The 22,035-nt window shown below is 41.5% G+C and overlaps 2 protein-coding genes across 4 annotated transcripts; one reads left to right on the top strand and one right to left on the bottom strand.

Moving 5' to 3' along the window:
* Nucleotides 1-512: 512 nt before the first annotated feature.
* On the bottom strand, nucleotides 513-11,131 carry LOC115172416 (sorting nexin-12). Of its 3 annotated transcripts, none has more exons than XM_029729860.1 (6): nucleotides 10,837-11,126; nucleotides 9,582-9,677; nucleotides 9,330-9,454; nucleotides 9,080-9,170; nucleotides 3,685-3,695; nucleotides 513-2,568 (listed from the first exon to the last, which is right to left on the bottom strand). In XM_029729860.1, the coding sequence occupies exons 1-5, from the start codon at nucleotides 10,999-11,001 to the stop codon at nucleotides 3,690-3,692; spliced, it is 483 nt and encodes a 160-aa protein (XP_029585720.1). In that variant the 5' UTR covers nucleotides 11,002-11,126; the 3' UTR covers nucleotides 513-2,568; nucleotides 3,685-3,689. The 3 variants fall into 3 exon arrangements, with proteins under 3 accessions (XP_029585720.1, XP_029585712.1, XP_029585703.1); XM_029729852.1 differs by having other exon boundaries at nucleotides 513-2,571; nucleotides 10,837-11,106; XM_029729843.1 differs by lacking the exons at nucleotides 513-2,568; nucleotides 3,685-3,695 and having other exon boundaries at nucleotides 9,068-9,170; nucleotides 10,837-11,131.
* A 728-nt stretch (nucleotides 11,132-11,859) lies between these two features.
* foxo4 (forkhead box O4) lies at nucleotides 11,860-20,179 on the top strand. The gene is made up of 3 exons (XM_029729830.1): nucleotides 11,860-14,523; nucleotides 14,744-16,200; nucleotides 16,425-20,179. The coding sequence occupies exons 1-2, from the start codon at nucleotides 14,092-14,094 to the stop codon at nucleotides 16,169-16,171; spliced, it is 1,860 nt and encodes a 619-aa protein (XP_029585690.1). The 5' UTR covers nucleotides 11,860-14,091; the 3' UTR covers nucleotides 16,172-16,200; nucleotides 16,425-20,179.
* Nucleotides 20,180-22,035: the final 1,856 nt, after the last annotated feature.

The raw sequence follows: 22,035 nt of genomic DNA, 5'->3' as shown, positions 1-22,035 counted from the left end.
AGATTTCTTGATTTATTTTAGATTAATTCAGACTATTTCGAGGAAGTGTTTCTGGCTATGTTGTTGCTATGGTGGCTCAAGAAGAACAAACAACAATAATATTGCCGCTTTTTTCTTGTTTTTCAAATTAAGGTTTTTAGGGAGTATAAGCACAGACGTTTGCCTAGCTGAGTTCCGCCAGGGGCAAACCGAACCTATGTATGCAGACGTCTTTAGACTTTGTCTCATTAATTTAATAATTAGTCAGAGGTTGCATTTACACAGGAAACCCAATTCTGATTTTTTTTTTCACTAATTGGTATTTTGACCAATCACATCAGATCTTAACTCTGCCATATTGGGCTAGGCTCTTTCCCTCCAGTCTGGTCGCTTCCTTGCCTTTTCTCTTTTTGACCAATGGTAGGTCTTGATAATTGAAAGACTACTAAATGGGGAAAGTCATTTCCACTAAATTGGTAATTGAGATTAGCCATAATAACAGAATTTGTTAAATGAGAAAACCAGTGTTGATAGATTTTCACAATGGTTTAATAAACTAACATTACACTGTGGCCAATAACGTTTTTATAAAAAACAACATTAAGCAACAATCAGCCTTTATGAATTTGAATGGTGGGCAAATACACATGAACATATAAAACCCCAATTTAATGTTTGGCGAGTAGCCATTAGTTTTGTTGAGGTGAGGCCGAGGATGTCCGAGGAAGGCACAGTACAATTACAGGGCAGCAGGGACTGTCTTTGTTGCTTGATTACCAAAAATGTCCGGCTGCATCAGTGAAAAAAAATTGCTGCTCGCTAAATCCAGCAAGAACTAGGACCATGAAAAAAAAGTTTGGCTGGAGCTTGTCTGAGCAGTTGGCTGTGCATGTACATTTAATGCTGATTGGTTTTGGTTTGCCCACTATAGTGCTGTCCGGGTAATGTTCAGGCCCATACTGAACACTTGTCTTGTCACCAACACACACACACACAGACACAGCTGTTTCCATTAGAGATAGTTCTTTATGGTTGTGTGGTTAGGTTTAATGAATGAACAACACCTTAAGATAGGAAAACATCATGTGGGAGTCCATCATTACCATAGATAGATGGACTCATCTTTGTTAGTGTCTTCTGTCACAGCATGGGCAGTTCCATTGAGCCTCTCCATTTTGAAGTTGTCAATTTTCTTCTTCACGATTGGCTGATCACTCCTGAGGACCCGGTAGGACATGACTCCAGCAAGGTTACCAAGAGGGATCAGCAAATGAAGTTGGAAGCCCCACCCAATTGACTACATTAAAATGATGGAAGCCCTCACTGGCGCTGCCCATGCTAATACGTCCTTTTGGCCACTAGAGGCCCCTATCATTCTGTATAGACATTAGGCAATACTTGCTTCTTCTCGCATCCAAGCGCTGATTGGTTGGATAAACAGCGGTGTGAAGGGTGATTGTCAGGGCCGCAGGGCAATCAGATTGAGAGGGCCGATCTTTGTACAATCAGCCTCACCCCACACATTCAACAGATCAGAGTGAACAGTTGCACCTAAACACTGCATACATTTCCGTCTGAGACACGACCCTGGATCAGCAAGTGTAAAAATATATATCCTGCTGGACATTCTTTTTTGCCATCGATCAACCTTTATTTCACACGTTAAAACAAAAACAACCTACAGTAGTGTTGCAGTAGAGAAGAGATGTTTAGAACGCTTATGTGGCCATGGTGGTGAGAAGCTAGGTTGGGAGTTTTCCCAAGAAGATCGGGGTTAGCATCCCTGCTTTTGCAGCAAGCGCCATGGAAATCTTTGATGACAATTGAGATTGTATGAATATTTTTCCCCAGATACTCAATCATAATTCTTCGCAAAAATAAAATTCTAGTGTGGAATCATTCCTCTATCAAGATTTACTAATGAGTTGTCAAGTACATATACACTAATAAAAAAAGTATTTCAATGGAACGTAATATAATTGTTTTCTTTGCGTTTGGCGAGTCAGGTGGGCCAGGTTTCCCTTTGAAAATCTAGAGATCGATCTCTATAACTAAGAAAAACCGTGGGCTCTGGAATAAGTATTCAGAGCCGTTGTCATTTTCACATGAGAAATTTACACCCAATTATACTTCACCAAGCAGAATTCATGAGTTAGGAAGCAAACTTCTGTTACTGAAACAATGCAGTATTTTCTAATTTGTCGTTAACTATTACTAAATCATTAGTCTTGCTGACTAAGCTTAAAGTCAAATAGAAAATGTTCTTGTTTCAAAAGGTTTACACAAGGTAGCTTACTAACTCACTCGTTTCATGAATTGGCCTTCTCCACCCACAAACATCTGCTACAAGTTAAATGCTCTGCATGTAAGTATCCTGACAGCTTCCCCAGACATAGATTACAAATAAGATATGTATATATGTACATCGTATTTACAGAGCGTTCCAACACAGATGCAGTTGTTAAGGAGGATGTGAGGGGAGGCCCCCTGTGGAAGAGGCAACGTGAACTCTAGTGATAAAGCCAAACAGCCAGGGGTTGTAGAGATGGGGGGGCTGGGCTGAGTAGACCATCATTTTTCATCCCCGGGCTGCTATAGAAAGGAAAACAATTCACAGGTAATTCATGGCCTCATTAGCATCTGAACATTAGTTGCCGTTTCTACAGTCACCTTTATAGCCTTGCTAAACTTTATGTAGACCAAGTCTTTAAAAAGTCTAAACAAAAAAAGGCATGTAGACATAGGCTTTACTTGTTGAACAGTAATGTTCTATAACATAGTAACTACTGGGGGGGGGGGGGGGGGGGGGGGGGATGAGTAGGGTCGGTGTGTGTAGGTTAGTTTTAGGCTCCAATGCTATGGCTGGGTTAACAATCTATCATAGAAAAATAAAAAGTGATCTGATTTTAGGGGTATGCTCCATTTGACCCATTAATGACGACGCATTGGCCGTTTCAAATCAATACTTTTTTTTTTTTTAAATCACGACTGAAAAACTAGTCAGTGATTCATAGGCTGTAACCGGCCATGATTGGGAGTCCCATAGCGCGGCGCACAATTGTCCCAGCGTCGTCCGGGTTTGGCCCGGGGTAGGTTGTCATTGTGAATAAGAATTTGTTCTTAACCGACTTGCCTAATTAAAAGATAAAATACAAATAGAGCAATTGTGTTACCGGTCTCAGTGTACTGTATCAGACACAGACTTTAGGGTGCTGGAGATGAGAGCAGTTGATGTACACTGCTACTTCAATGTAATTACATGTAATTTGTCATTAAAAAAAACAATATGGGTGAGATCCCAACAATGGTTAGCATAACAATGAAAAACTCTGCATGATATACAGTATGTTAAATATTGCCCTACAGGTCTCACTTAGTGCCCCCTTGAAAGCCTGCATGACTGGTTTGAGTCAAAAGGGGAAGTAACTAAGTTATCTCTACTAAAGATGAATAGTGAAGATTACCCCATGCATGCAACCAGAACATGCCAACAGTTACACTTGCATTTACTCAGAGAAAATGAACAAAGGAGAACATTGGACAGGTGCTGATTGAGAAAGTAGAGGCGAAGCGAAGACAGATGCTTGTGTGTAAATGCATGGATGCATCATTGGTAACCCGCTACACCAAAACTGAGGTTTTTTGTTGTTTTATGGGGGGGGGGATTATCACAATGGTATTAGTACGAATAAAAAGCAACCTTACCTTATTCACACCTAAGAAAAGGGGAAAGACATTGTAAGACAAAATCGTGTGACACAGAACAGTGATTTCAGGTACCTTAAACCACTGCAAAATGTAATCTCTGACATTTCAGAACAACCCTTCATCCCACTGCTAATACATTATTGCTTAATTTTTACATTTAAAATTGATGAAACAAATCACACACATTTCACAAGAAATATCGTGCATGTATGTTATGCATAATTATCATACCACACGATTATGCTTCAAGTAAGCACAAAATTTATAAAATATTGATATAAGTCAAGACTTGAAAGCCGAGGTCATACTTGCGTTTACACACACATTTTTATATATATATATATATATATATATATTTCACACACAAAAGTATGTGGACATCCCTTCAAATTAGTGGATTCGGCTATTTCAGCCACACCCGTTGCTGTATAAAATCAGCATGACAATGCCCCCGTGCACAAACTGAGGTCCATACAGAAATGTTTTGTCAAGATCAGTGTGGAAGAATTTGACTAGAACTGCACAGAGCCCTGACCTCAACCCCATCAAACAACTTTGCGATGCATTAGAACGCCAACTGCGAGCCAGGCCTAATCGCCCAACATCAGTGCCCGACCTCACTAATGCTCGAGGCTGAATGGAAGCAAGTCCCCGCAGCAATGTTCCAACATCTAGTGGAAAGCCTTCCCAGAAGAGTGGAGGCTGTTATAGCAGCAAAGGGGGGACCGACTCCATAATAATGCCCATGATTTTGGAATGAGATGTTCGACAAGCAGGTGTCCACATACTTTTGTATAGATATACACTGCTCAAAAAAATAAAGGGAACACTTAAACAACACAATGTAACTCCAAGTCAATCACACTTCTGTGAAATCAAACTGTCCACTTAGGAAGCAACACTGATTGACAATAAATTTCACATGCTGTTGTGCAAATGGAATAGACAACAGGTGGAAATTATAGGCAATTAGCAAGACACCCCCAATAAAAGAGTGGTTCAGCAGGTGGTGACCACAAACCACTTCTCAGTTCCTATGCTTCCTGGCTGATGTTTTGGTCACTTTTGAATGCTGGCGGTGCTTTCACTCTAGTGGTAGCATGAGACGGAGTTTACAACCCACACAAGTGGCTCAGGTAGTGCAGCTCATCCAGGATGGCACATCAATGCGAGCTGTGGCAAGAAGGTTTGCTGTGTCTGTCAGCGTAGTGTCCAGAGCATGGAGGCGCTACCAGGAGACAGGCCGGTAAATCAGGAGACGTGGAGGAGGCTGTAGGAGGGCAACAACCCAGCAGCAGGACCGCTACCTCCGCCTTTGTGCAAGGAGGAGCAGTAGGAGCACTGCCAGAGCCCTGCAAAATGACCTCCAGCAGGCCACAAATGTGCATGTGTCTGCTCAAACGGTCAGAAACAGACTCCATGAGGGTGGTATGAGGGCCCGACATCCACAGGTGGGGGTTGTGCTTACAGCCCAACACCGTGCAGGACGTTTGGCATTTGCCAGAGAACACCAAGAGTGGCAAATTCGCCACTGGCGCCCTGTGCAGGTTCACACAGCACGTGTGACAGAGTCTGGAGACGCCGTGGAGAACGTTCTGCTGCCTGCAACATCCTCCAGCATGACCGGTTTGGCGGTGGGTCAGTCATGGTGTGTGGTGGCATTTCTTTGGGGGGCCGCACAGCCCTCCAAGTGCTCGCCAGAGGTAGCCTGACTGCCATTAGGTACCGAGATGAGATCCTCAGACCCCTTGTGAGACCATATGCTGGTGCGGTTGGCCCTGCGTTCCTCCTAATGCAAGACAATGCTAGACCTCATGTGGCTGGAGTGTGTCAGCAGTTCCTGCAAGAGGAAGGCATTGATGCTATGGACTGGCCCGCCCGTTCCCCAGACCTGAATCCAATTGAGCACATCTGGGACATCATGTCTCGCTCCATCCACCAACACCACGTTGCACCACAGACTGTCCAGGAGTTGGCGGATGCTTTAGTCAAGGTCTGGGAGGAGATCCCTCAGGAGACCATCCGCCACCTCATCAGGAGCATGCCCAGGAGTTGTAGGGAGGTCATACACGCACATGGAGGCCACACACACTACTGAGCCTCATTTTGACTTGTTTTAAGGACATTACATCAAAGTTGGATCAGCATGTAGTGTGGTTTTCCACTTTAATTTTGAGTGTGACTCCAAATCCAGACCTCCATGGGTTGATAAATTGGATTTCCATTGATTATTTTTGTGTGATTTTGTTGTCAGCACATTCAACTATGTAAAGAAACAAGTATTTAATAAGATTATTTCATTCATTCAGATCTAGGATGAGTTATTTTAGTGTTCCCTTTATTTTTTTGAGCAGTGTATATACAAACATACTACCGTTCAAAAGTCTGTGGTCACTTGGAAATGTCCTTGTTCTCCATAAAAACATACATGAAATGAGTTGTAAAATGAATAGGAAATATAGTCAAGACGTTGACATGGTTATAAATAATTATTTTTAATTGAAATAATTGTGTCCTTCCAACTTTGCTTTAGTCAAAGAATTCTCAATTTGCCACAATTACAGCCTTGCATACCTTTGGCATTCTAGTTGTCAATTTGTGGAGGTAATCTGAAGAGATTTCACCTCATGCTTCCTGAAGCACCTCCCACAAGTTGGATTGGCTTGATGGGCACTTCTTATGTACCATACGGTCAAGCTACTCCCACAACAGCTCAACAGGGTTGAGATCCGGTGACTGTGCTGGCCACTCCATTATAGACAGAATACCAGCTGACTGCTTCTTCCCGAAAAAGTTATTGCATAGTTTGGAGCTGTGCTTTGGGTCATTGTGCTGTTGTAGGAGGAAATTGGCTCCAATTAAGCGCCGTCCACAGGGTATGGCATGGCATTGCAAAATGGAGTGAAGCCTTCCTTCTTCAAGATCCCTTTTACCCTGTACAAATCTCCTACTTTACCACCACCAAAGCACCCCCAGACCATCACATTGCCTCCACCATGCTTGACAGATGACGTCAAGCACTCCTCCAGCATCTTTTCATTTTTTCTGCGTCTCACGAATGTTCTTATTTGTGATCCGAACACCTGAAACTTAGATTTGTCTGTCCATAACACTTTTTTCCAATCTTCCTCTGTCCAGTGTCTATGTTCTTTTGTCCATCTTAATCTTTTCTTTTTATTGGCCAGTCTGAGATATTTCTTTTTCTTTGCAACCCCGCCTAGAAGGCCAGCATCCAGGAGTCGCCTTTTTAAATCAAATATTATAAGTCACATGTACCGATTACAACAGGTAACCTTACAGTGAAATGCTTACTTACGAGCCCATAACCAACAATGCAGTTCACGGTTGACGTTGTGACTGCTGTTTTGTGGGTACTATTTAACGAAGCTGCCAGTTGAGGACTTGTGAGGCGTCTGTTTCTCAAACTAGACACTAATGTACTTGTCCTCTTGCTCAGTTGTGCACCGGGGCCCCCCACTCCTCTTTCTATTCTGGTTAGAGCCAGTTTGCACTGTTCTGTGAAGGGAGTAGTACACAGCGTTGTATGAGATCTTCAGTTTCTTGGCAATTTCTCACATGGAACAGCCTTCATTTCTCAGAACAAGAATAGACTGACGAGTTTCAGAAGAAAGGTCTTGTTTCCGCCCATTTTGAGCCTGTAATCGAACTAAATGCTGATGCTCCAGATACTCAACTAGTCTAAAGAAGGACAGTTTTATTTCTTCTTTAAATCAGAACAGTTTTCAGCTGTGCTAACACAATTGCAAAAGGGTTTTCTAATGATCAATTAGACTTTTAAAATTATAAACTTGTATTAGCTAACAAAACATGCCATTTGAACACAGGAATGATGGTTGCTGATAATGGGCCTCTGTACGTCTATGTAGATGTTGCATTAAAAATCTGCCGTTTCCAGCAACAATAGTCATTTACAACATTAACAATGTCTACACAATATTTCTGACCAATTTGATGTTATTTCAAGGGACATTTTTTTTTTGCTGTTCTTTCAAAAACAAGGACATTTCTAAGTGACCCAAAACTTTTGAACTGTAGTGTAAATACATATACAGTGCATTTGGAAAGTATTCAGACCCCTTGACTTTTTCCACATTTTGTTACGTTATAGCCTTATTCTAAAATGTATTAAATAGTTTTTTCCCCTCATCAATCTACACACAATACCCCATAATGACAAAGCAAAAATAGTTTTTTTGGAAATGTTGGCTAATTTATTATAAATAAACAAATCTCATTTACATAAGTATTCAGTCCCTTTACTCAGTACTTTGTTGATGCACCTTTGGCAGCGATTACAGTCTCAAGTCTTCTTGGGTATGACACTACAAGCTTGGCACACTTGTATTTGGGGAGTTTCTTCCATTCTTCTCTGCAGATCCTCTCAAAATCAGAGGATCCTCTCAAAATCTGTCAGGTTGGATGGGGACAGCTATTTTCAGGCCTCTCCAGAGGTTTGATCGGGTTCAAGTCCAGGCTCTGGCGGGGCCACTCAAGGACATTGAGACTTGTCCCAAAGCTGAAGAGATGGTTGTCCTTCTGGAAGGTTCTTCTCCAGAGGAAATCTGGAGCTCTGTCAGTGACCATCGGGTTCTTGGTAACCTCCCTGACCATGGCCCTTCTCCCCCGATTTCTCAGTTTGGCTGGGCGGCCAGCTCTACAAAGAGTCTTGGTGGTTCCAAACTTATTCCATTTAAAAATGATGCAGGGCACTGTTCTTGGGGACCTTTAATGCTGCAGACATTTTTTGGTACCCTTCCCCAGATCTGTGCCTTGACACAATCCTGTCTCAGAGCTCTACGGACAATTCCTTTGACCTCATGGCTTGTTTTTTGCTCTGACATGCACTGCCAACTTATATAGACAGGTGTGTGCCTTTCCAAATCATGTCCAATCAATTGAATTTAACACAGGTGGACACCAATGAAGTTGTAGAAACATCTCAAGGATGATCAATGGAAAGAGGATGCACCGGAGCTCAATTTCGAATCTCAAAGCAAAGAGTCTGAACACCTATGTGAATAAGGTATATGTCTTTTTTTTATACATTTGCAAAAATGTCTAAAAACCTGTTTTCGCTTTGTCATTATGGGGTATTGTGTGTAGATCAATGATGTTTTTAAAAAATGTAATCCATTTTAGAATAAGGCTGTAACGTAACTACATTTGGGGAAAAGTCAAGGTGTCTGAATACTTTCCGAATGCACTGTACATACATATACACACAGTATTTATATTATTTAATGTAAAAATAAAATGCTATTCCCTTGCCGGGAGAGACAGATGGAAACTGCTAAGGATCAGCCAGCCCATCCCACCAGCCTCTTCACCACACCCAGTCGGAACCCCAACCATGCCCATCCTACTTGCGTACTTTTCCAGGAACATAGTTCCGGTCAATGGACTCATCCTGAAGGAACATGTGGAGACAGCGCTCATTCTGGGCCAGGGGATGACCTGCAAGTCTGGTGATAGAGGAGAGAGTAGCAGGTTTCAGTTAAATAGCAATCATAATTGATTATTAGTGGAGTCAAAGGCAGATGGCTGGGAGTTAATTTGATAATGAACTGAAATGGAGACACAGCCATAGAGAGAGAAATACTACAGACAGAAACGATACACACCTGTTGATGAACTGCTCCAAGCCTACCCTCCGCTCCTCAATGAAGGACTCCTCAAAGATACCCTCATCTCCTCGGAAGGGCAGCTGCCTTTTTAAAGCTTTCCCAGGGAGAGGGGGCACCACAATCTTTAGAAAGCACACAACTTATCAATAACTTAGTCACATACAAACTTTAACGTATTAAACATTTCTGTTTAGATTAGTATTGTACTGGTCCGACATAGAAGCAATTCGTTATGCAGTGTGTAATTACCTTACTGTCTCTCTCCAGCTCATTCTTCAGCCACTCAAAATCACTGTACCTTCTCCGCACAACAGAGTCCTTAAGTTTGAAGATGGGAAGATTTGTCTGCATGTGGAAAAAAAATGTACATTAAATCACTACATTAAATGACAGAAATCCAGGAGTGGCATTTCCAGTACAGCATTCACATGTCCAGTGACATGGTCAGACATCAGTGCCTACACCAGAACCCTTCACTGATGAATCATTTGATCAGCATCTTGTCTCTGAATCTGTGAAAACCACTGTTCAGTTTGGTGACACTGGTGTGTGGTGCTGTGTCTAGTGATAATGTATGGTTTATAATGCAACCACATCTTTAGAGTAGTGAAACGCAGAGAGATTGTTGCATTAATAGGTTGAGATTTGTAGTAGTAAGTAAGTGTTTTATTTGACTAGGCAAGTCAGTTATGAACAAATTCCTATTTACAATGACTATTATAAGTCACATGTGCCATTGACCTACACCGGCCAAACCCGGACGACGCTGGGCCAATTGTGCGCCGCCCTATGGGACTCCCAATCACGGCCGGCTGTGATACAGCCTGGATTCGAACCAGGGTGTCTGTAGTGACGCCTCAAGCACTGAGATGCAGTGCCTTAGACCGCTGTGCCACTCGGGAGCCCAGTACACACTGTGCAATTTGTGTCTATTCCTCAGCACATGTAGTCTCTGTTCAGCATGTCCTAGATCTGGGATTTAAGAGACTAGCCTATGTACAAACAGATCTTTCTAATACCATGAAGGTTTAACACCCTAGTGGCTGGTTGCCTATCTCATAACTACAGTGTTAGCTGGCCCAGTATTCTCCAATCTTGGTCTTGGATTCCAAGTGTGTGCAGGCTTTTATTCTGGGTTGGAGAAAAAGCCTATACATCCTACAGAAATCAACAGAGTTTAATAAAAGAGCTATAGCCCATGCTAGTCATTATGTTATCTGGCAGAAACACTGCTACCAAACTAACACAGTTCTTTCACATACTGGCTATTTGATGTTGGTGGTAGCCATCTTAGCAACGACTGCATCAGGAATTTGTATATAACGATTATATCAAATGACAAAGAAGTGAAAGACTAAGCATTTGAACAGCAAAAAGTCCAGTCTCTCGAAAAACCGTCCCACCCATGTTCCCTCATCATACTACCGTCCCCTAAACTAGGCCCTGCCAAAATCACCGGCCCCGATTTCAATACTGCAAGCTAGTACAAACCTAGAACACTCACCCGCATTCGCACTTCATAGGTGGTGAATCTGTTCCGGCCAACTCCAATTGTTTGTGGGTCATAAACGTCGATTTCAAGAAAATTGCTTGGGGGGCCATACGCATCTGTGAGATCCTGTGGTTTAGAGTTTAATCGGCGAGTATCTGCAACAGTGGGATCCGACATGTTCGGCTTCAGCTGCGGCTGATCTCGAGAAGATACAATTGCGAAGGTTCTTGTCCCGCAGCCAATCGAAACAGAGGAAACGCATACCTCTTTCTCCAAGTATTTACCGGCGTTTACTTTGACCAATTGCAGAAGAGAGTGAAACAATTGTGCCAAAATTAAACGAGTGTAAAACAATAATCATACTGACAAAATGTGATTAAAATATTATCAATGAAGAGAACAACTGTTTATCATTTTAAAGTCTTACAAATTTACAGGACGGCCTATTCTATTGTAAAATAAATACATAATTGTTTCCAAAATAAAGACTTATAGGAGTTTAAATCAGACCAGATGTATATTTTTGCTGTACATAGGTCTAGCTCTACTGTATATTATTATTATTATGCTTACATCACGCACTGCATTCGCCAAACACTCCCCAAACAAAGTTATACTCTAAAATACACTGGGAATTGTAGTTCTTGTGCACACCGTCAGATTATTGTTTAAATAAACACACCGTACCATGCTGATTTAGGCCGATCTTAAAAATTCAAATGAAACGTGTTGCATAGAACACATCGAGCATTCCTATGCTTTTCTAGGTTGGTACCGATATTCTTGAAAAAAATATATATCATACTGAAATAAATCTTCACAGATCTTTCTGGACATAAATCATTATTTTTGAATGTCACTGTACAACAATGGCAATTTTAAAGTAACCTGACTACGACCTACTTTTTTTATGACAGTATACCGACAGACTGGGACTATTGGTGAAAGTTTGAGTGTCAAATGAAAGAGGGATGCATGTGCTTCAAAACTAGATTGGAGCTGAATAGATCTGTAGCCTAGAAGTCTGAGCTACTTGGGCAATTGAAATCTGATTGACCACTGTCGGGTAACCTTCCAGCTTTGGTTTAGGTGTGTAGGTGGTGTGTGTACACTTTAGGAAATGTTACACAATCCTGATTTAGCTCTTTTAGCTCGACAGCCGTTCGTTGTTTACATTCGTGCTTTAAGAAGTCACATGACTGACTGCATTTCCCAGCAGTCCTCACCACGCAAGCGCAGTACACGTTTTCTGGCAGTGGTAAACAGACGTCAGAAGGGAGTCTTCGCCTCGAGTCAAAACTAAACAAAAAAAGATATACGATGAATGAGTGTTTGGACATCCAGAATAGCCACAAGTCAAGCAAAACTAACAATTGAAAGGGGGAGAATTCAAAAGGAAGGTACTGAAGCCTTTTTTCCGACTTTTGAAAGGATTTTAAACTCCGAAATAACTGGAGTTAGCCAGCAGCTAACGTTAAGTGGCTATCACGCTATTTTAAAAACTACGTTTGGTGTGTTGAGTCGAGCCGAGGTGGGAGAGCCTAAACTCCAAGAAACCGTGGATTACGAACCGTGCTTTAAATTGGCCACAAGACGCGGACTGATCCAATTTTAGGCACATTCTTAAGGTTTGTGCTCGCGCGAGCATCGTGTGCTGCTGCGTGTCAAGAAACATGGCAGATGGTGACACGCGCTTGCCCGCAATGTGGAGGAGCGTGAAAACTTGAATCAGAAAACCACGGTCCATTGATCCATTTGTTTCTTCTAATTTTGTTTTACAGACCACCATGCTCAAACTGTTCAGTAAGGTTTTGCGCTCAACATTTTATTTTTGTCAGTCGACTAAAATTACTTAGATAATACTGTAGCCAAAGAAGCGACAGCCAGCATAACATTACTGTTTTGACATCAGAAGTAAACGTGTCATTGCTTAGATAATCAAATATGGCAGATTTTTTTACTTGAAACATTGACTATTTTATTGCAAGCTCCATGAATCCAGATTTTTGTGTTCACTCTAAGTAATATTGTTTCACGAGGAGCAGTGACAGTTAAATGTATGTTGAAATCAAAAAGTTGTTGTTTACTAAATTGCTTTGAATTTGGATATCAATGTTCAAACGAATATTATATCAACTCCAGTATTCTATTGAAGCGGGAGGTTATTTCTACGTGCGAAGGAGCGAGACAGCACGTTGTTTACAAGTGCAGACGGAGGCACCGTAAACCTAGTCGGCTCTTTTGTAACAGTGACCCACTGTGGTAATCCTCATTTGTGGGTTATTTGCAAAGTATATGTGTTTGAGGGCGACTTTTATGTTAAAGCTAAAAGCAAGACGCGAAATAAGTCAGTTCAATTTATAGTGTTGTGAGAGCAATAATTTTATAGCTAACGTTACTTTACTTTTACCTTCATAAACATCGAATATATTTACATTTTCCACAACAAACTACCAAAACTAAACCGAGACAAACGTTTATGTATATATATATTTTAAGTATATACCCCAGAGTAACACGTTATGTGGGCCATAAATTGCATTGGTCTCTGATTGCAATCCAGATGTTTTGGTGTGCATTCCTCCCAGAGTTCTCTTTGTTCTTTTATACAAACAAAGGAACCGTCATCCCAGCCCTCCTCTGCTCTATGTAAATCGGAAGGTTTATGATAGTTACTATTAAAGGGATTATTTGGGTCCCCTAATCTCCAATCTCAGGATTAACAACGCTATACTGGTGTATCCAGATTATTGTTTCTCTCTTCTACTAGTCCTCTTAATAGAGAATGGAACATAGCGTTTTTGTGTAGATAGTTGAAGTTTATATAGAACCTTTGGTTATACAATAATTACATTAGACAATATAGTCTAATTTTGAACATAGACCCCTTCTTAGATAAGAATAGGCCTACATTGGTGTGCCTATTACAAATACGTGTCCCCAGATTACATTTTACATTAGTCATTTAGCAGATGCACTTATCCAGAGCGGTTTAGAGGAGCAACTAGGGTTAAGTGCCTTGCTCAAGGGCACATCAACAGATTCACATAGTCGTCTCAGGGATTCAAGCCTTCAGTTACTTGCCCAACGCTCTTCACCACTAGGCTACCTGCGACTCTACAAAAGTACAATATTGTTATTTTGATTTAAAAAAAAACATTTTGTTTCAATATTTCAGTCTCACTATTATTTATCTTGACGATTTATTTTAAGTATTATCTCTTAGTTGTCTACATTTAGGATAGTTGTAGCAAACAAAACCTTACAATGGAGGGTTCAACGGTACCCACGATTGACCCAGATTTTGAGCCGCAAAGCAGACCTAGGTCGTGCACATGGCCGCTCCCCAGACCCGACATCTCAGCTGTCAAACCGGAGGGGGCGGACGGCCCTGAATCTTCTGCTGGAACCCCACCCGCCGACGACGATAAGCAGGAGCAACAGCAAATCATATCCGAGCCTGAGAAAGTTGTGGTCACAGAGGGAGGAGTCGTAGCCGGAGTAGGTGGAGCCACACCCCGAAAGGGATCATCCCGGCGCAATGCATGGGGGAACCAGTCTTACGCGGACCTGATTAGTCAGGCTATTGAGAACTCTCCAGAGAAGCGTCTAACCTTGGCACAGATATATGACTGGATGGTGAAAACTGTGCCTTACTTCAAAGATAAAGGAGATAGCAACAGCTCAGCAGGGTGGAAGGTAAAAAAAACATGCTCATCGTTATTGTTATTCACATTGTTAGAACCATGTTATACAGCCCATTTGCTGTGAACACATACATTATTACACTGCATTAATTTGTGAATAATGGAAGTAATTGCTTGAAATCTATCGTCAAACCAAGTTGAATGTTTTCCAAAAATTTAACAAGGCACCAATCTTAAAACCCTTTTCTTGTCCCCCCTTTCCTCTAACTCAGAATTCAATTCGCCACAACTTATCACTCCACAACAAGTTCCTGAGAGTTCACAATGAGTCCACAGGCAAGAGTTCTTGGTGGATGCTCAACCCAGAGGGGGGCAAGACTGGGAAAGCCCCCCGTCGCCGTGCTGCCTCCATGGACAACAGCAGCAAACTGCTGAAAAGCCGGATGCGAGCCAAGCAGACCAAGAAGGCAGCAGCAGGCCTGGGCGGGATCACTGGGGGAGAAGGCGACGGGGGCGCAGACAGTCCCAACTCCTCCCAGCAGTTCCCCAAATGGGGGGTAAACAGCGGCAGCCCCTCATCCCGTGGTAGCCTAGACGACCCTGACATGTGGACCAGCTTCCGTCCACGCACCAGCTCCAATGCCAGCACCCTGAGTGGCCGGCTGTCCCCCATCGGCCCCGGCCAGGAGGATGAGGATGACCTGCCTGAGGAAGGTCTACTGGGCTACTCCACGGGCAACCTGCCCCCCACCCTTACTGAGACACTAATGGAGGAGCTGGACCTGATCGATGGCCTGACACTGATGACCGAGCAACAGGGAGGGGCTAGTCCCAGCACAGCCCCACCGGCTCCCCCCACCCCTCTGCCGTCTGCCTCAACACTGCTTCCCCGGGGCTCCGGGTTCCCCTCCTTCCGTCAGCTACAGCCATCCAACCTCTCCCAGGCCCCCAACCAGACTGGGGGACAGTCCTCAGGCACACAATGTGGCAACAATAACAACTCCAAACCCTTAAACTATGGTAACTCTCTCTTTAACCCCATGCCCAGCCCTGGCTCCCGTGGGACTGGTCTCTATGGCACCCATGTTCCCTCCAGCTTGGAGGCGTTGCTCACCTCGGACTCCCCGCCTCCCAGTGATTTCATGATGACCCAGGTGGACCCCATTATGCCCAGTCCTGGTGGAGTGGGGATGATGGGCATGGGGGGGCCCATGGTGGGAGGGCGGCCCAAGCCAAACCAGCTGTTGCTGGGAAAGGGGCTTGAGCCAAACACTGTGGCATCCATGAGGATGCAGTCCCAGCTCCAACAGCAGCACTCCCAACTGGGCCTGGGCATGATCCTGTCAGGCATGGCCCAAGACTCTCCACAGCTCTCAGCCCTCAAAGCTCAGCATGCACAGCTGCCAGGTATGGGGCCTCACCACGGAGGGGGCCTCTCCAATATAGGAGGAGGTCTGCCAGGGATGGGCCAGTTCGGAACGCCGAGCTCCTTCCTACCAAGTCAAGACCGCTTGCCCACCGACTTGGACATTGAGATGTTCACAGAGAACTTGGACTGTGACGTGGACTACATCATCAACAGTGACCTCATGGATGGAGAGGGCATTGATTTCAACTTTGACCCCATAATGCCGGGTGGGCAAAGCTACTCTGGCCCTGCAACTACACAGAGCTCCGCACACAACTGGGTACCCAGCTAACTTTTCAGCAACCTTGCAGTGTTAGCCAGGTATGCTGAAATTTTACTTTCATGTTCTAACCTCTCAGTAGTTTTGCACTCTACAACTAAACCACCCTTTTCTTTACCCATTACTTTCTTTATCCTCTTCATGATTACCCTTGTTTCCCTCTCACCTTCACTCACTTCCTGTATCCCCTGCTTTGTTCTGGAGATTAATCAAGAACATCATGAACTACAATTTGAACATTTTGTCTTTTTACTTGTTGTTGCAGGTAAGGAGGTAATCACACACAAACTCAACGACACCTACAACAAAGATCATTCCTAATCCTCATCTCCCTATTGGCTGAAGATCCAATTCCGAAGCAAGTTTTTAAACCTTTGTGCTTGTACTTTTGACGAAACCAGACCTCAGACATCCATGTCACGGGCCATCCATGTCCCTCCCCCTAGTAACAGGTTGCAACCTTTGGGGACTTTGCCGTATTTGAGAAAAGTATGACAGAATTTATTTGGTATGACAGAATTTATTTGGAGTGAAAAGATGAAGCACAACTAACAACTCTAAGTTAATATCACAATTAATATTATTACTATACCAAAGTAGTTTTAGGATTGATATGGTACACTTCTTTGATGTCTTTGATATTGAAGGTGAAATGGACAGTGCACACAGGAAGAAATTGACAGTTTTCATATAAATTGTAGGTGGTGAACTATTACCGCCAACTTGGACATGAAATGAAGCTGCTCCATCTTTATCTATGGAGGGAATGAAGTTCCAACACACTCCTCTGGACTTTCCTCAATTAAAATATTGAGAAGATGACACGAGCAAAGGCTGATGATGTTAAGTCATTGGATGAGACCAAGTTGAGGATATATGATTTGACATTGGACTCCGCATGTTGACCAAACGTAGTCTAACATTTGGCTGCTTGGTGGTACGAAACGTGCTTCTTTTTCATTGACGAGACCGGAGCTGCAAAGTAACTACGAGTTATGTCAGTGGTAATTCAGTAATTTAACAGTACAGGGTATGTGATATGCATTTACCGCTTGGCATTCATGACTCTGCTCAGTGTGTGCTAAAGAGCAGGGTAGAAAACACTTTGGTGGAGTTTTTTTATTTTCCTGATGTGCAGTTACACTAACAATGTGAAGAAAAGTGATTTGTGAGCTTTTTACAGGGGGCATTCAAAGGTAATTGTATTTGCCAACAAATTATTTGGTTGACCAAGTGTTATATCATTGAAAGCAGTTTTCCTCCACTGCTTTAAGGGCCGTTTGAAGGTTTTGCAGAACTGGGTTGTGTTTCAAGGCACTTGGGAGTATTCCTGTCATGTGGCTCCTGTACTCTAATGGCAAAATAAGAGACTAAACCAAGTTCGGTTGAATCATTTCATCAAAGAAAAGAGGCAAGGTTGTATACATGCTATGTAAATAGACATGTCATGCAGATCAATCAGGAGAATTCAAAAGAAATCTTGAAGGAAATTGTTAAGATCTCCTCTTGAAGGGTTTTGCATTTAATGTTTTCCTGCAATGTTCTATCCCTTAAAGTAAGGGAAACTGGGGTTTCATGTGGGAATATTTTCTCACTGATAACTTTGTTATACATTACTAACCATCTTTTTTTAATGAAATTAATACAACATGTGAGAAGTAAAATATTTGACTAGTTTAATATACAATTTTAGATGGTGGTTATATGTGAAATATTAACATATATGAATATATTTCTATTACTAATCAGATGTTATGGAGAAAAACAATTTCAGATCATTTTGAACGGTCATTTTCTATATATTTTATTTTTGTAAAAGATGAGATGCATGTAGATTTTATACATAACCAAAAGAACACTAAGAATTACATGGCAGATAGGGGTGCCTGGGACAAAAAATATTTTAGTGTAGATAAGCTTCGCAAGTGGAGCCAAAGCAAGAAAGAAATAAAATAAATCTGGCTTTTTAAGAAATGACACGGCAGGTGAGTTGAGGTGACGTGCATGCGTGGATATACCAGTATAACTTGATTTTCCAAATTGACTTGCCACTTAGGTAATTTGACTTGATTATTGTGAAATTTAAATCCAAGTAAAAACCTGCACATGTTATTTACACAATGGAGGACATTTCGCTTACAGCAGTGGTGCTGAATTCACATCTCAAATGATACAGCGATTAAATCTCAGGGTCATTCAAAAATAATAATAATGGAAACATCTTCCTTAAGGGAGTAATCAGATAATCATCAGAATTACATTTATATTAGGTGAATTTCTATGTTAAAATACAAGACTGGAAACCAACAGCCCCTCGTGTTTTGCCATTTTCTTGATCGTGAGGCATCCTTGACACAAGGGTCTTTGATTCATACCACTTTCAATTTAACACTTAAAAATATAAATTCTAATTTTACTTTCTAAGATGGAAATAAACAAGAGATCTTTAGTCATGTATATCATAACAATAGGCTTGTTCGAGGTTGTTAAAACTGCCAATATTGAACACTATAGCATGTTATTCAATAGCAAGATGCACCATGTCATTTTTCATGTTTTTTTTTCCTTTTGATGATGAGTTTTGTGTTAGGAGGAAGTTTGTATTTAAATACTTGATCACGACAGAAGAAAAGGTTTCATTTATTGTAAATGTTTTTTGTGTTGACCAGTTTTTCATCTGAAATGCATCCTAGATGGAGTTTGACATCCATTATTAATAATTTCACTGTAACCATGTGAATACTTTAGCTTTTCATTTGTATAAAGCACTCTTTTTCTCACAGATTTTTCTATTGACTGGTGCTAGTTGTCATTTATGACATACCCTAAGAGGGCCATAATGCAATGGGTGCATATTTAGATTATTTCAGGGCCTTGAATCATTTGTATGCAGCACAAGGATATTTTGAGTGAGGTAGTGATTAGTTAAAGCTGAAATATGTAACTTTTTGGGCGACCTGACAAAATTGTCGTCATTGTAAGCAAGTCTAAGAAGCGGTAGATCTGTTCTATGTGCACTATTTCTATGCTTCCCGATTTTAAGTTTCGTTTTTGTCTTTTACTTTCAATTTTGTACACCATCTGAAAATATTATTTTTGGTTATGGAAAATTATATTTCGCAGTGGTTTAGATGGTACAATAATTCTCTACACGATGCGTGATTGTTTTGTCACATAAACAGAAATTAGGCAAGCTATTAGTATTTTAGCAACCAGGAAATGGCGGTGCGATTTCTGCATAGTGCATCTTTCGAGAAACAAACCTTTTATTTTTCTGTATTGTGATCCCCAAACATTGTCACTTAAAAATAGTTTTGAAATTAAAGTGAATACCGTGTAGTTTGAGGTATTTTAGTAATGATGTATGAAATGTAAGCAAAAGGCAATTAATTTACTGGTCCCATTGATGTACAACAAATCAACTTGGTTGCTGTGATGGATTCCACAGGGTCATACTATTGTTACCATTATCGGCCAGGTCTTTGAGACATGTCTTCTGCTTATGCATCTTAGGATGGGTGTGAGTGTTTGATAGGACTGTATGAAAGTGAATGTGTCAGTGTTGGACAGTGGTGTAACTTGTGTGTTGGTGGCTGTTTGTAAAAGCACAGGGTATAGAGGACATCCTTCTCGTAGACTTTATTTGCTCGGTCATGCCTTGAGTAATCTGCTGGAGTTTCAGCCACTGTCACCTACAATTTATGGGCTTTTTACTTTGTATCCCCTAGTCCCTGTAATATTTCCTCTCAATATTTTTCTTACATTTCTTTAATACTAATTTTCTTATAAAAGTAGCAGTTAATAATTTTTTCTTATTTTGAAAAAAAAATAAATGGCCCCACTTTGATAATACAGCATTTTAGTATGTGGACAGGGTTGAGTAAGTTTGTTTAGTTTTTTTAAGGGGGGAAGGGGGTCAGGGGTTGATAAGTTGTGCATAGCCAATATGGGTTGATTTACTTTGATTAGTTTTGGTCTTATTACTACAGGAGGACATTTGAATAAAATAAAAAAATCCCATATGTCGATCACAAATTATTTATCTCATGATCACTACATAACAAATGTTTTGTCGAGATCACGAGATAATCAAAAGTACCACACATCATCCATTCCTTTGTTCAGATGCACGATAACCACCATTAAGGAGCCCTGTGGCTGCATTTAAGCACTGAACGATATCTGACAGGCAGCACTGTCTCTCGGGCTGCACGCCACCCCCAGGACCACAGCCAATCGCATGCAGGGAACAACATGGCTAACTTGGCCAGTCTTTTGAGCTAGCTAAGTAGTCTTATTAGCTAGCTAGCTTGTTATCTGCAGGTTGTTATCATGCATAACTGATGTGTATCATTTTAAGGGACACGTTAACATTTACAGTGGGTGAGCTCCATTCCTAACAGGCTGATCAGATGCAATTTCAGCCTCAGAGGCTGATAAGTCAGGATGCTGCCTTGTAGGCTGTTTCATAGGTAAAGCTCCATGCAGGCAGATTAGCTGTCAAGGTGCTTTATAGGCAAATTAATATCTGATCCAGGGGCTGAGCTCTATTCCTGGCAGGCTGATGAGATTCAATAGCAGCCTTAGAGGCTGATAAAACAGGATGTTGCCTTGTAGGCTGTTTCAAAGGAAGGCTCCTTACAGACAGCCTACAAGGCAGCATCCTGACTTATAACACTCTGAGGCTGCTATTGCATCTGATCAGCCTGCCAGGAATAGATTGCACCCACTCTTGTTCATATACATAATGCACTGACTGCTAATTTGCCTGCATGGAGCTTTGCCAATGAAGCAGCCTACAAGGCAGAATCCTGATTTATCAGCCTCTGCAAGCTAACAACTAGCATAGATTATTTTATTATTTTTACGAGCTAGCTAGCTCGCTCACGGTACTAGCAAAGTTAACTGCGTTGTTGCGATCATCCGATTGGCTGTGGTCTTGGCACACAGCCTGGGAGAAGGCGCTGCTTGTCAGGCATCGTTCAGGGCTTAAATGCCCTGCAAGAGCTTAAAGGAAAATTCCACTTAAAAACCTTATTTTGGTATTTGTTTCATTAGTCCAAAATGTTTTGCTTGTCAGCAATCGTTTAAGATATGTAACTTTCAAAATAGAGAAATCATTACATTTTCAAGATGTAACTTTCAAAATACAGAAATCATCCTGTATGATGCAAAATGTAATGATTTCTCTATTTTGAAAGTTACATCTTGAAAACTTCATTGCTGACAAGCAAAACATTTTTGGGTGTAGTTTTCCTTTAAAACATATGCGCTGATCCACTGTGGGCTCTGCTGCTTCAACCATACTGTCAATCATTAATACGTTCACTCCTATTTATAGTGTCTCGTGATCTCGACAAAACAACTTTTGTTATGTCATGATCATGAGATAAATATGTTGTGATCTCAACGAGGGAAAATGTTTAATTATTGATATGTCTGCTCTCTGGACATCCATATATTTCTCTCCCAATCTTACTTTACATGTAAAGTCAGCCAGCGATAACGTTGAACACGCGGTTCGGGAAAGTGGAAATAAACTTTAAACTCTTTAACTCATTTAGCCAAGTAATTATTTTATTTCAACATGTCATTGGCTCACTAATATTCACATGTATATTGTTCATTAACTTAATGGTATCAAAGAATATAACATTGGGATGTATTTTTTAACGTTTAACATTGATTCACAATGCTTAATATCTGCCACTAGAGGGGGTACGTGTATAGAAAAAAGATTCTCAGATGCAAGTCCTACATTTCTGTGAGACTATAATGGATTAACATATGTTGTTAAATAGCAGCTACCATGTTTTAATCATGTCACGAGGGAGGGAGGCCTTTCAAAGTAATTACAGATGTATGTAGGACATTAC

Source organism: Salmo trutta, chromosome 3 (assembly GCF_901001165.1).
Source record: "Salmo trutta chromosome 3, fSalTru1.1, whole genome shotgun sequence".
Classification (NCBI taxonomy): Eukaryota; Metazoa; Chordata; class Actinopteri; order Salmoniformes; family Salmonidae; genus Salmo; species Salmo trutta.
This window is presented reverse-complemented; position numbering and strand designations above follow the sequence as displayed.

What these genes read in the sequence shown, in the direction of transcription:
- LOC115172416 (XM_029729843.1), bottom strand. Translation starts at nt 11,001, where the DNA reads ATGTCGGATCCCACTGTTGCAGATACTCGCCGATTAAACTCTAAACCA. An exon ending in AGCTGGAGAGAGACAGTAAG is followed by an intron (nt 9,455 to 9,581) that starts GTAATTACACAC and finishes TGCTTTCTAAAG; the next exon opens with ATTGTGGTGCCCCCTCTCCC. An exon ending in TTGGAGCAGTTCATCAACAG is followed by an intron (nt 9,171 to 9,329) that starts GTGTGTATCGTT and finishes CTCTATCACCAG; the next exon opens with ACTTGCAGGTCATCCCCTGG.
- foxo4 (XM_029729830.1), top strand. Translation starts at nt 14,092, where the DNA reads ATGGAGGGTTCAACGGTACCCACGATTGACCCAGATTTTGAGCCGCAA. An exon ending in ACAGCTCAGCAGGGTGGAAG is followed by an intron (nt 14,524 to 14,743) that starts GTAAAAAAAACA and finishes CCTCTAACTCAG; the next exon opens with AATTCAATTCGCCACAACTT.